Source organism: Aedes albopictus, chromosome 3, assembly GCF_035046485.1.
Source record: "Aedes albopictus strain Foshan chromosome 3, AalbF5, whole genome shotgun sequence".
NCBI lineage: Eukaryota > Metazoa > Arthropoda > Insecta > Diptera > Culicidae > Aedes > Aedes albopictus.
In genome coordinates, this window is record NC_085138.1 from 235,043,470 (window position 1) to 235,056,843 (window position 13,374).

Consider the following 13,374-nt stretch of genomic DNA (forward strand, 5'->3'; position numbering starts at 1 on the left):
TGAAACAGCAGCCACCATGTCATCGAAAATGGTTGAAACCCAACTTGTAAAGGCATAATCGGATGCTCCATCGAATAAAAATAATGACATTAAACGAATCATAATTTTAAATAAGGGCAGGAACCACGGTATTACCCAAAGCGTAAAGCCATATGAATGGTGACACCAAAGTGGAATCGTCCCTCAGGGATTACCGAACATAACGAAAAACAAAACAAAAATCAGTCGATTAAAACAAAATTTATTCAACGGATATAATCAGCGGTCGCTTTTTCCTCGTGTTCCATTTTCAGATTGTGGACGGCAACGCCAAAACCGACGTATCGAACCGGCGGGAGCCGGGTCAGTTTTGTGGCGAGTCGGAGCAACCGCAAACATTCATCAGCGAAACGAATGCCGTCAAAATTGTCTTTCACACCGATAATTTCACCGACCAGGTAAGTTTCTGATGCGCTATTTATGATGGGAAAACAGATAATGGGTGAATCAAAAACAGTGACCATTGAATAGAAAGCAGTGGGTTACAGTCGTCCATGCATTCAGTGAACGAACAAAAGTGATAAGTGAGGAAAGGACAGAGAGTTTTCCGAAAATTCAGATTAGTGAAGAACGTCGTTTATGAACCATCCTTAGAAAAATAGGTTAAAGCGTGTCTCTCGATTTCCACCCATTGTCCTAGATGTCAAAACTAGTGAAACTTGATCCCCGAAAATATATTTGGACATACAAGCTTATCCACTTTGTGGTGTTGTAAATAATAAATGTGCCACCATTTGAAAGTGCTTTCCACAATCGTCCGTTGACAAAAGTTTTCTTTGGATGTGTGTGTATGTCGTGGTAGGTATAAATGGAACAAACATAGTGTATGGTAAAAAATTTCCACAAAAGTTTCGCTGACGGTTGCAGCTTTTTCTAGTTCACAAGAGCTATCACAGAGAATGTGAAGATGTTGGTATAGAATGCACCATTGAGGTGGATGTTTGGAGTAATTTCGCTCAACTTAACAAAAAAGTCTTTCAGTGAAAAGGAAAGCATTTGTTTATTTTCTATTCTCCGCATAACTGTTAATTCATTGGCGTAGCTAGGATTTGTTCCTGAAGGGGGCCCAGGGCGGGGGGGGGGCGGTGGTGGTTGGCTGACTTGCAAATATGCAAATCGGTATTGTAGTTTTGAGTAATCAAAATGACTGTTCAAGATTTGTTCATAGTTTCGTAAACTATATGAGTACGAACAATTCCTCCAAGATTTTTTTTCTATTGTTTGCTTCAGTGATTCCATCATGGCTTCTTCCAGAAATTGAATCAAGAATTCATCTAGGGATTCCACTAGACATTTTTTCGGGGATTTGTCCTGGGATATCATTAGAGGTTCCTCCAGTAATTGTTCCAGTGCTTTTTTCGAGGTTTCCTTCAAGAATTTCACCAGAGATCCTTTAAGGTGTTTCTGCAGGTATTCAGAGATTTTTTTTTTACTATTCGTTTATTTGGAAGGCTCGGGCGCCACATGAGCATAACTGAGCCGAAATCTTTTGTTTTTTTACAATGATTTTACATTTTACAATTTATTACTGCCTTAAGCTATGTTAGTTTGGGAAGCCGAAGTACTCGCGGCTGTTTCGAGGTTAAGGATTGAGGAAAAAAAATTGGGAAGGAGGGATTTATGGGTTTAAAACTAAATTATTTGCTAACTTATACTAAAACATTGATGGGACAAATTGTCCATATCTGTAACGGAACCAAAAAGAAAGGACTTTATCGGTAGAAAACGACAAGAAGAGGACAAACGGAAGGGGGTGACGACAGACAGGGGCGAACAACAAAACCAAAAGGCGGACAACGAAAACAAGGAACGTACTACATCAAACTCTGACATCAACACGTTTCAAAAACTGGTAAATCAGGCTCATGTATTCCAAATCAAGTCCTGCCAACACTTCTCTAACGGGTTTCTGTTGTTTTCCTCGGACCCGGAGAATTTCATGCAGCTCAGATCTGACCTCACGATACTCCTTGCATCCTCACACGACATGTTCGATATCCTGGTAAGCTACGCTACAGACACAGAGATTGCTTTCTGAGATATTCAGAGATTTCTACAAGGATTTCTCCATATAAGCCTTCCAGAATTCCACTAGAGCATAGGTTCCCAAACTTTCAGGTCGCGCGACCCCCTTTTGCCAGCTGACGTAGTTTTCGCGACCCCCTGGATGAACGCCGGCGACCCCCCTGGGGGGTCGCAACCCACAGTTTGGGAAACCATGCACTAGAGATTGCTCCAATAATTACATCTTTGACGATTCGAAGTATTTCTTCAAGAATGTATTCCTGAAATTGTTTTAGAAATTTTTACTTAGAGATTATTAAAAAACACTCCAAGAATTGCTTGAAAAATTAGTTAAAAAAAACCGTTGGGGATCCTGGTAACCCTTCAACAATTACTACAGACATTGATTTCTTCAATTTTTTTCATCCAGGAATATATCTACAAAAATTCTTCGAGGTATTCGTTAATAAAGCTCTCCTGAGATTCCATGAAGAGTTCCTCATCGGGTTTCTTCAGAAATTACTTCAAGAGTTTCTTCAAGGATTCACCGGAAATTTCTTCTGTTATTCTTTCAAAAACGAATTCCGGGATTATTTTAAAAATTGGGATTCCTTCAGAAACTCCCCTAGGAATTATTCCAGGTTTTAAGTATCTCCTCAGGAATTGCAGCGGTTTCTTCAGTATTTCCCCTGAGAATTCTTCAGAAACTCCTCCTGGAATTTCCTCAGAAATCGAGCTTTGCATTCCATCAGGAATAAATCTTGAGATTCCTCCAGGAACTCCTCAAGGAATTCCGTCGGAAATTCCTCCCGGTTTTTTTTTTTCAAGATTTTTTCCAGGTTTTTCTCCTGGCATTCCTCTAGGATTTCATTCAGGCATTTCTCCAGGGACTCCTTCAAGAATTCTACCAAGAATTTCTCCAGGAATTACCCCAGGTATTTCCACAGAAATTCCTCCGGGAATTTATTCAAGAATGGACCCAGGAATTCTTCCATGAATTCCTACGAAAATTCGTCTAGGGTTTCCTCCAAGAATTAATCCAGGAATTTATTCTCTAGGGTAGAGAAAACATTCCTCAAGGATTTATTTCATGGACCCCTCCAGAAATTCCACCGATGATTCCTGTAGTAATTCGTACAGAAAATCCTTCTGGGATTCCTCCTGAAATTCCTCCAGAAATTCATCTGGAAATTCCTCCAGAAATTCCTCTGGAAATTCCTCCTGGAATTCTTTTTTGAATTCCTCTAAAAATTTCTCCAGGAATTCCTTCAGAAATTGCTCCAGAAATTTCTTTCTGTATTCCTCTAAAAAATTCTCCAGGAATTCCTTCAGAAATTGCTCCATGGATTCCTTACAGAATTCCTCTAGAGATTCTTCCAGGAACTCATTCAGGGATTCCTCAAGGTATTCATTTAGGGATTCCTCCTGGAGTTGTTCCATGAATAGTTCCACGGAATTTCCCCATGTTTTCCTATAGAGATTTGTCCTGGAATTCCTCCTTAGCTTCCTCCAGAAATTGTTTCAGGGATTCCTCCAGGTTTCTTTCCAAGAACTTCCTCAGGGATTCTTCCAAGTAATTCTCTAGAAATTCCTCTGAGGATGCCTCCAGAAATTACTCAAAAGGATTCGTAAGAATTACCCCAAGAATCACTTCAGAAAGTCCTCCAGGAATTGATCCAGGAACTTCCATAAGAATTCCTTCAGAAATTACTACCGCAATTCCTCCTGGAATTCCTCCAAAAATTCATCTGGGAATTCCTCTAGAAAATTCTCTTGGATTTTTTTCAGAAATTTCTCTTGGAATTTATTCACAAATTTCTCTTGGAATTTCTTCAAAATAATGCTTCCAGAATTTCTCTCGAGATTCCTCCAGGAATTCAATCAAGAATTCCTCCAGAAATTCTTCAAGGGATAGTTCCACGGAATTTCCCTAAAAAATCCTTTACAAATTTATCCTGGAATTCTTCCTGGGATTCCACAAGGAATATGACCAGAACATCCTGCAAGGACTTGTCCAGAACTTTCCAGGCATTCCTCATGAGGTTCCGCCAGAAATTGCTTCAGGGACTCCTCCAGGGATTTTCCAAGAATTTTCCCAGGGATTCTTCCAAGAATTTCTCTAGAAATTTCTCTTAGGATTCCTCTAGAAATTTTTCAAGAGGATTCTTCAGAAATTTCTCCTGGGAGTTTCTCTATGGACTCATCCCGGAATTTCTCTAGGAATTAATCTAGAGATTGCTGCGGAAGTTCTTCTAGAGGTCCCTCCCAGAATTCTTCTAAAACCTCCACCAGGAATTCATCTAGGAATTTATCCAGAGATTGCTCCAGACATTAGTCCAGGATTTTCTTCAGAGATTCTTCAAGGAAATTTTTCAGGGTTTCCTCCAGGGATTTCTTAAGGATTTTTTTGAAAGATTCCTCCAGGAATGGATACAGGCATGTCTCCAGGAATTTATCCGGTGGTTTCTCCAGGCATTCCTCCAGAAGTACCTACAGAGATTTCTATAGGGATACCTCCAGGCATTCCTCCAGGATTCCTTCAGAAATTTCTATCGCAATTTCTCCAAGAATTTATCTAGAAAATCCTCAAGGGATTCATTAAGAAATTTCCCCAAGAATTCTTTCCGGAGTTAATCTAAGAATTATTCCCATAATTCTTCCTGGGATTCCTGCATGAATTCCTCCTGAGATTTCTCTAGGAATTCCTTCAAATATTTTTGCGGGAATCCTCCAGAAAATTTCTCTAGGAATTCCTTCAAATATTTTTTCAGGAATCCTCCAGGAAATCCTCAAGGGATGCTTTTAAAAATTGCCCCAAAAATTCTTTCCGGAACTTATTCAAGAATTATTCCAGGTATTCCTCGTGGAGTTCCATTCAGGCATTTCTCCAGGGACTCCTCCAGGAGTTCTACCACGAATTTCACCAGGAATTACCCCAGGTATTTCTTCAGGAATACCTCCGGGAATTTATTCAGGAATGGATCCAGCAATACCTCAAAGAATTTCTTCGGAAATTCGTGCAGCAGTTCCTTCAGGAATTCTTCCAGGAATTCCTCCAGAAATCCTTCCAGAATTTCCTCCAAGAATTAATCCAGGAATTTCTTCTCTAGGGTTATTTCATGGATTTCTCCAGAAATTCCACCGATGATTCCTCCAATCATTCTTCCAGAAATTCCTTCTGAAATTGCTCCTGGAATTCCTCCAGAAATTCCTCTGGAAATTTCTCCTGGAACTCCACCAGAAATTCCTCTAAGAATTCCTCTAGGAATTTCTCCATGGATTCCTTCCAGAATTGCTTTAGAGATTCTTCCAGGAATTCATTGAAGGATTCCTTAAAGAATTGATAAAGTGATTTATCCTGGAATTCTTCCATGGAATTTCCCCAAGATTTCCTATAGAGATTTGCCCAGGAATTCCTGCTGGGATTCCGCCTGGAACTTATCCGGAAGTTCCTCCAGGAATTCCTCCTGAGGTTCCTCCAGGGTTCTTTCCAAGAATTTCTCTAAGAATTTTTCCAGGAATTCCTTAAGAGATTTCTTCAGAAATACCCCAGGAATATCTTCAGAAAGTCCTCCAGGAATTCATATAGGAATTCCTTCAGATATTACTACTACTGGGGCTCCTTAAGAAATTCCCCCAGAAATTCCTCTCGGAGTTTTTACAGGAATTATTCCTAAATTTCCTTCAGGGGTTCCTGCATGAATTCCTCCTGAAATTTCTCTAGAAATTCTTTCAAGGATTTCTTCAGGAAACCTCCAGGATATCCTGGAATGATTCCTTCAGAAATTCCCCCATAAATTTCTCTGGGAATTTATCCAGGCATTATTCCAGGTATTTCTCCAGGAATTCATCCAGGCACTTCTCCAGGGACTCCTCCAGGAATTCCACCAAGATTTACCACAGATGTTTCTTCAGGAATTTCTTCAGAAATTGATCCAGGAATCCCTCCAGGAATTTCTTCGGAAATTCCTACAGCATTCCTCCAGGCATTTCTGCAGGAAATCCTTCAGAGATTGCTGCAGATATTATTTTAGGAGATTCTTCAGGAAATTCTATAGTAATTTTTCCAAGGGATTTCATCGGAAATTCTTGCAGGTTTCCTCCAGGAATTAATCTATGAATTTGAACTGCGGAGCTATTTCACGGATTCCTCTAGAAATTCCTTCAGAGATTCCTCTAAGGATTCTTCCTTAAGATTCCTCCAGTAATTCCTCCATAAATTTCTCTGGGAATTCTTCTAGAAATTTATCTTGGAATTTCATCAGAAATTTCTCTAATGCACCAGGCATTACTCCAGGAACTTCTCCAGGGATGCCTCCTTCAGAAATTTTTGCATTAACTTCTCCAGGGATTCCGCCAGGAATTTGTCCCGAAAATTCTCCAGGATTTCCTCCAGAAATACATCTAGGAATTGCTGAGAAAATTTGCTTATGATTTCACAAAAAAAAATTGTCTACGATGCTTTGTTCTTGAGTTATGATTTTTCAAAGTAGGTGGTATCTGTGGAAAAAGTTTGTTTTCCACTGGAGTTTTTCGGAACATTAGGCGACTCAATTTTTTACAATTTAGTTTTTGTTCATATATATATATATATATATATATATATATATATATATATATATATATATATATATATATATATATATATATATATATATATATATATATATATATATATATATATATATATATATATATATATATATATATATATATATATGATCCCTACCTATGAAAAAAAAATTCATCAACCTTCAGAACCTTCGTACCGTGATTTCGGGTGAAATTGATCAGTTTTCGCAGTTTTTGACGAATATTTTTTGAATACTTATCGATATGGTTACATTCAATGCATTCAAACAAGTACGACCATGGTTTTTATCAGTCACCGAAGTTGAAAATTCTACTGCAAAACATTTTATTACAAACAAATATAATTTGAAATAAAAAATAAATAATTTGACTTTCGGGGTGTAATTGATTAATCAGTGAAATGTTGTTGTAATTGCTGAAAATATTTTTTCCACCTGCATTAACCACCCCAGAATGCAAAAAGCTATGCAAAACTTTTATGAGTTTACTAAATTTTCAAATTATTTATGTTTGAAGTTTAGAAATCTTAAGAAAACGCCTAAAAGTATGCAATTTCCATAATAAATATGTCATAACTTCCAGAAAAGTACAATTTTATGCATAAATTTCAATATTTATAGAACTTCTGATGACGAAATCGGATTAGGCGAATACTTGGCAGCTAGAAACATGTATTCGAAAATTCATTACATTTGCGATACAGATACGGTAACCAAAGTTTGAAAGTGTCTTTGAAGTTCGCCCAACACGCAATTTCGGAAAATATCGAATTTTATATAGCTAATTGGCTGTAAAACATGTAAACTCATCATTCAATGACTCTTGAGCCAGATGATGAACATATTTTACAAGTGGTTTTAAGCTTAAAGCGTTATTTTTAACCAATAAAAATGGTCCTCACGCTGATAAATTTCACCCGAAATCACGATAGCCATTTGTACGATAATAAAAAAAAATCCCCTAATGCTCCAGGCACTATTCCAGGAACTTTTCAGGGAATCCGCATGGAATTTGTCCAGAACGTCTCAGAAATTTCCTCCAAGAAGTCCAATCATCAAAACCTTCAATATTACCCATTCAAGCACCAGATTTTAAATATATTAAAACTTCCTCAATGACCATTTTAATTTGTGCATTTTTTGATAGACGCACAAATACCCCTGGCCCACGAAATAAAAGAAATCAATAGTGACCGACTAGAAATCACCTCCAGCATGGTTTAATGAATACACTCGCGTTTACGCTTCAGCTACATGAATCATTTTTTATTATGTGACATTTATTATCACTAGGAATTCAAAAACTTTTGCTAGAATTCCATTTCAAATTCAACCAGTTTTTTCCCACATGATACTTGAATTCCACAAAGAAGCACTTAACCATATTTTGCAGTAATACTGCTAGAAAATTCAAAGATTCTTGAAGATATCCATCGAAGAATTCCTGGAAATTATCATTTAGATTTAATTTCTCAGCAATTTAAAAAAGACGATGTACAAAGCATTGCTTTTTATATAATTCTGGTTATATAATATTTCCGAACAAAACTAACTAATTACTTAGACCATTTTGAACAATGATCTTGTAAAGAGTGACAAGTTGAGAATAGTCTCCAATAACAGTCAATTTAAACACATATTATGCCAAATCAATGTCTATTATAGATCTATGTTTGTCACCACGACAGTTGTTTTCAGATTTTTTCTAATTTCTATATATAAAGTCGTGAAAAATTTCTGGGGGGGGGGGGACCTGGCGGATTCTACGCCCCCAGGCCCCCCCTCTAGCTACGCCAATGCTGTTAATCCGCTGGATACATATTCTTAATGTGATTATTGGACCTGAAATAAAAATTTTAAGTTCTTCAAAACTTTCCCATCAGGGTTAGTGGGCACATTTGATCCAACGCATCCCTCTTATAGAGGGCAACAACGGCATACAAGCAAGAACTGCACTGGCAGCTCAAACATACTGCATCGAGGTGAGAGTATGTCGTTATGCAACGGTGTGGCCGGGGCTTTAGCGCGACAACGGATGCTCTGTGGTCAGACAGACACACTGAAATCCCGACAACTTTGGCCTCGGAATGAGCACGAGCACAGAGGGGAAAATCTAGCGGAAATTGGTGTGAAGGATAAAAAGTAGGAGCGATAAATCAAGCAGAAACAAGACAAATAACTTGCAGACACTTGCCTTGTATTAGAACAAGAGTTTTGTTTTAGCACAGTTCAGTAGACAAGACAAAGCACTCAATTAGCGGGCCACTTTTTGCGATGCTCCCAGATGGGAGAAATGTATTATCCCAGAAGAGAATAGAAATTATATAGTTTTTCTTGGGATAACAAACTTTTGAAAGGATTCATCATTTCTAGAGCTGTTTTATTCGATAACCAAATGCTTTGACTCTTATTCATATTCAGTGGTGTCATCAAGGTTACTCTACTCTAAGTTACTCACTGACTAACCAGCTCTTGAGGTAAAACATATTTTTTAACTTCCAATATAAGTGCTTTCCCCAAATAGATGAGAAAAACAAAATTATTAGAGGTTGTGCTATTTTGTTATAATGATTCTTGTGACAACGGTTATTATAAAACATGTTATAAACATGTATGGATCGCCAATCCGGAGACGGCGGGTTCGATTCCCGTTCCGGTCAGGAAATTTTTCTCGTTTTCCTGGGCATAGTGTATCATTGTACTAGCTTTACAATATACAATTTCATGCAATGGCAGGCAAAGAAAGCTCTTCAATTAATAACTGTGGAAGTGCTCAAAGAACACTAAGTTGAAGCGAGGCAGTCCAAGTCCCAGTAGGGACGTAGAACCATAAAAGAAGAAGAAGAAGACCGTTAGTAGCAAGGTAAGTAGTAAATAACATATAATCAAACAAAACTCGTTCCAATCAATACAAAAATAAAACAAGTTAAGGTATAAACATAACAAGATTATATCAAATTTTGTGTAGTCTAACAAAAATCATAAAATCATAAGGAAGCGTCCATAAATGACGTAGCTTTTTGGGGGGAGGGGGGTGTTTGTGATTTTGTGACGAAGTGTGACGATAGAGGGTAGGGGTTTATGATATGCTACGTAGCTGGCTACTAAGCCTATTGAAAAAAAAAATATTTCGTGATTATTCAATTTTTTTTCTGCATTTTTCAGTAATTCGAAAAAATATACTCTACGGGGTATGACTGGGTTTACGTAAACTTGGTATTCGGCTTTCAGTTACATCGATCATAAAAACAGCATAATTGTACAACTCCCCCCTTCTTTTCAAAATAAATAGGCCCTGATGAAGATCCCAACCACAGGATCGAAACGTTGGCAATGATCTAAAATAATCAACGCTTTTCTGTGACTGAAAGCCGAAAAATACCAAGAAAAAAAATATATTGCATTAATATTGGTTTTCATTCACATATAAAAAATATTAGGGAAATATGTGCCGACTTTCTTTCATAAGACATGCAGCTATCGGACACATCAACTGGATCTGAGAAAATGGTTTTCCTACGTAAAGAATAATGTATTGTGTATGCAGACAAAAATCTAATTCACTCAAATGCATCACAGGACAAAGAGTTCGCTGCTCGCTAAAGGCACTGCATGCCGCGTTTCCTTAGGAAAATTTGAAGTCCTTGACGTTGCGTGGTCTTTTCGTTTACGATTCGGACTTTTTTTTCAGAATTTCATCGGCTTTCCTTGGATAGTGTGATTGAATTCTAAATGTGTGGTTCGTTCATGTAAAAGAGAGCGCTAATTTATGACGCTCCGCTGGGGTTTTGGGGACTTCCAGTGGGATTGTAGTGAGAACTATGATGGGATCCTGGCTGTAAAGCGTGATAGGAGGGAGTTTCAGCTTACGGCAGTAAGAACTTGATTAGAATTCCTATGGTATGGCTTGGGAAAATTAGGTCGGAATGTTTTTTCTATTGGCGTGAGTAAAAGTATTACATTGGAGTTCTAGCAGAGATCTTATGCAACCCAGATCAATATTTGTCGAGAACTTTTATGGGTTTCGGCGAGTTTCCAACTAGGATAATGACTAGAGGTTTTTGTGATACATACAGCTCAAGACAAGGTTCAATAGGGAATGCTGGGAGACTCCGAATGGGTTTATGGTGGTAGTCATATGCGGTTGATGTTTGAATCTGGTGAATTTTGGGTTTGTCTAGAAACTCCTCACGGTAATCCCCCAGGAACTCCTTGCACGATATTTGTAGAAACTCCATCTAAGATTCTTTCTGAAATTCCTTTAGATGTTTTCAATGGAAAACTTCCAAGAGTTTTAAGGATTTATAGAATTTCTTATGGCATTATTCCAATAGTTCCTTATATAATTTCTACAGGGCTTCCTTGAATAATTCCTCCAACAATTTCTTAAATTGCTGAAATAACATTTTTTAAGGTATTTCTAAATTAATTTCTCTTTCTTAATCTGAATTTCTTAAATCAGTTCCTTACAGGAGAAGGATAACATTTCCACAGAAATTATTTCTGGGAATCCAAGAAAAACAAACTTCTGAAAACATTGCAAAAGGAGCTGGAGGAATCTCAGAAGAAACCCCTGAAATAAATTCCAGAGGAACTTCAAAACGAGCTCTTGGAGAAATCTTGGATGGAAATCATAGAGAAATCCCAAAATTAATCTCGTTAAAGCTATGTTCACTTAGAATCCGGAATCATGTCACATTTTCTAGTGGCGCTCTCAATGAACATAATCATCATTCTTTTGCAGCACTCTGATCATACACTAATCCTCTTTAAATGGTGAAAAATTCATCGATTTTCTAGCAACGAGTGAAAAGTTATTTCAGATTGAAGACAAGAGGAGGAAAAAAATCTTGCACAAACACGTTGAAAATTTATCGTGGTCAGGTACGACAGTCGTGAAAAATGTTAATATCGTCAAAACCATTATGTGTTATGTGCACAGATGTTGTTAACCCACTCCCGACATACTCACAAAATGTGGGTTCTTCCTTCGGAAGGGAAGTAAAATGTGGGTCCCGAGATGAACTAGCCTAGGGCTAAAAATCTCGTTAATACAAATAAAAAAAAAGTTAACCATGGCATAAGGAAGTGTCCTCGGACGAAAAAAGCTTGGGTTCATTGATAAATCTGCTTTGAATTTGAAGATTTGGCAAGAAGTTCGAACTCTGGGCATGGTTTTTTCGCAACAAGATAATGAGAACCAATTCATACAAGGATGACAGCCTCAAGAATCGCGTGCTGCTTTTCAAAAACGCACACAAGGGATATGTAGAGGTTTTACCTGTTTTGATGAGCTGCCATGACAGCCGAAGACGTTCAGTGGTATCGTCACAGATGGGTAGTGTTTATCAACGAAAAAAACACTAAAATTTCGCGTTTTCTAAATTCACTGAGTTGCCCCTCATTTCGCAATAAAAAAAAGTTTGGCAATTTTTCTTCGGAATCCTAGTCAGACTAGATTTTTAGAGAGGTCAACACTGAAAAAGTGAGAAAATGTGTGAAAAATAAAAATAAATAATTTTAATGATATTTTTCCATGAAAGTACAATAAATAACCTTTGTTTTGAGGGCTTCACCTTTTATGTTTGTTATTCCATCCCTAAGATATACGTGATTTTGTCATTCCGGGTTCTAAATGAACATAGCTTTAGGAGTTCCTGGAGCATTTCTAGATGGAACTTTCAGAGAAATCTAGACTAAATTCCTGGAAGAATCTTAGAAGGAGCTATTTGTAGAGTCTTAGAAGGAGCTCCTGGTTCAATATCTGAATAAAACACGGAATGAATTTTTGAAGGAATCCCAGAAAAAATGTCTGAAGTAATTCAGAAAATTGCTTTTGAAGGAATCTCGGAAAATATCCAGCTAACACACCTGGTGAAATCTAAGAAATCCCAGGATTATCTATGAGAGAGGGATTGCTCGCGGAATTCTAAGAGATCCAGGAGAAATTTTGGTAGGAGTAAAGGGAGGGATGCATGAAGAAGTTCCTGGAGGAGTCCTGGAAAAAAAACCTGGATAAATCCCAGAAGAAACTCTTAGAAGAATCCAAGAGAAATTCCTGAAGGAACCTGAAAAAGACCTCCTGGAGCAATCCTAGAAGCAACTCCTGGAGGGGAGATCCAGAAAGAAGTTCTGATGAAATCTCAAAAGAAATTCTGGTTTAAATCCCTTAAGAGATGTCCGAAAAATCTCATGGGGGAAAGGAGAATAAAACCTTGAAAGAACTCCTGAAGGAAACTATGGATTAACTCATAGAAAAACCTTACAAAAAGCTCTTGGAGAAATCTCAGAAGGAACTTTTGGAGGAATCTTAAAAGGAATTATTGAAGGGATCTCTTAAGGAAGTGCTGGACGAATTCAAAAAGAGAGGAATTCTTAAACATGGGAATCTCAAAAGAAACTCCTTGAGGAATCCCAGAATGAACTGCTTGAAGAATTTCAGAAGAAACTCCTGCAGGGCCCTCCAAATGTCAGGATGAAATTTATTCAAATGAAATCAATTTGATATTCTTAACAGATTTATTATCGAGCAAACTAATATCTTAAAGTAAACGGTGGAAAGAAACGGCATACCTAGGGAAGTGGAACCATCTCAGCGGGGCTTCTACTTTGGGCACTTTTCCGCTCTACCTCAATCAATATTGAACCAATTGACTTGATTTTTTGTACGCGGTGAGATACGCATAATATCTAGCCGTCTACAAAAAATCAAGTCAATTGGTTCAATATTGATTGAGGT

At 37.6% G+C, this 13,374-nt stretch overlaps 1 protein-coding gene across 1 annotated transcript in view; it reads left to right on the forward strand.

Moving 5' to 3' along the window:
- The window catches only part of LOC109432005 (uncharacterized), a 189,070-nt gene that overhangs the window by 121,737 nt on the left and 53,959 nt on the right, over window positions 1–13,374 (forward strand). Inside the window, exon 3 of the mRNA XM_029868400.2 lies at window positions 294–437. Within this exon, the coding sequence (XP_029724260.2) occupies window positions 294–437 (144 nt within the window). The remainder of the gene's footprint in view (window positions 1–293; window positions 438–13,374) is intronic.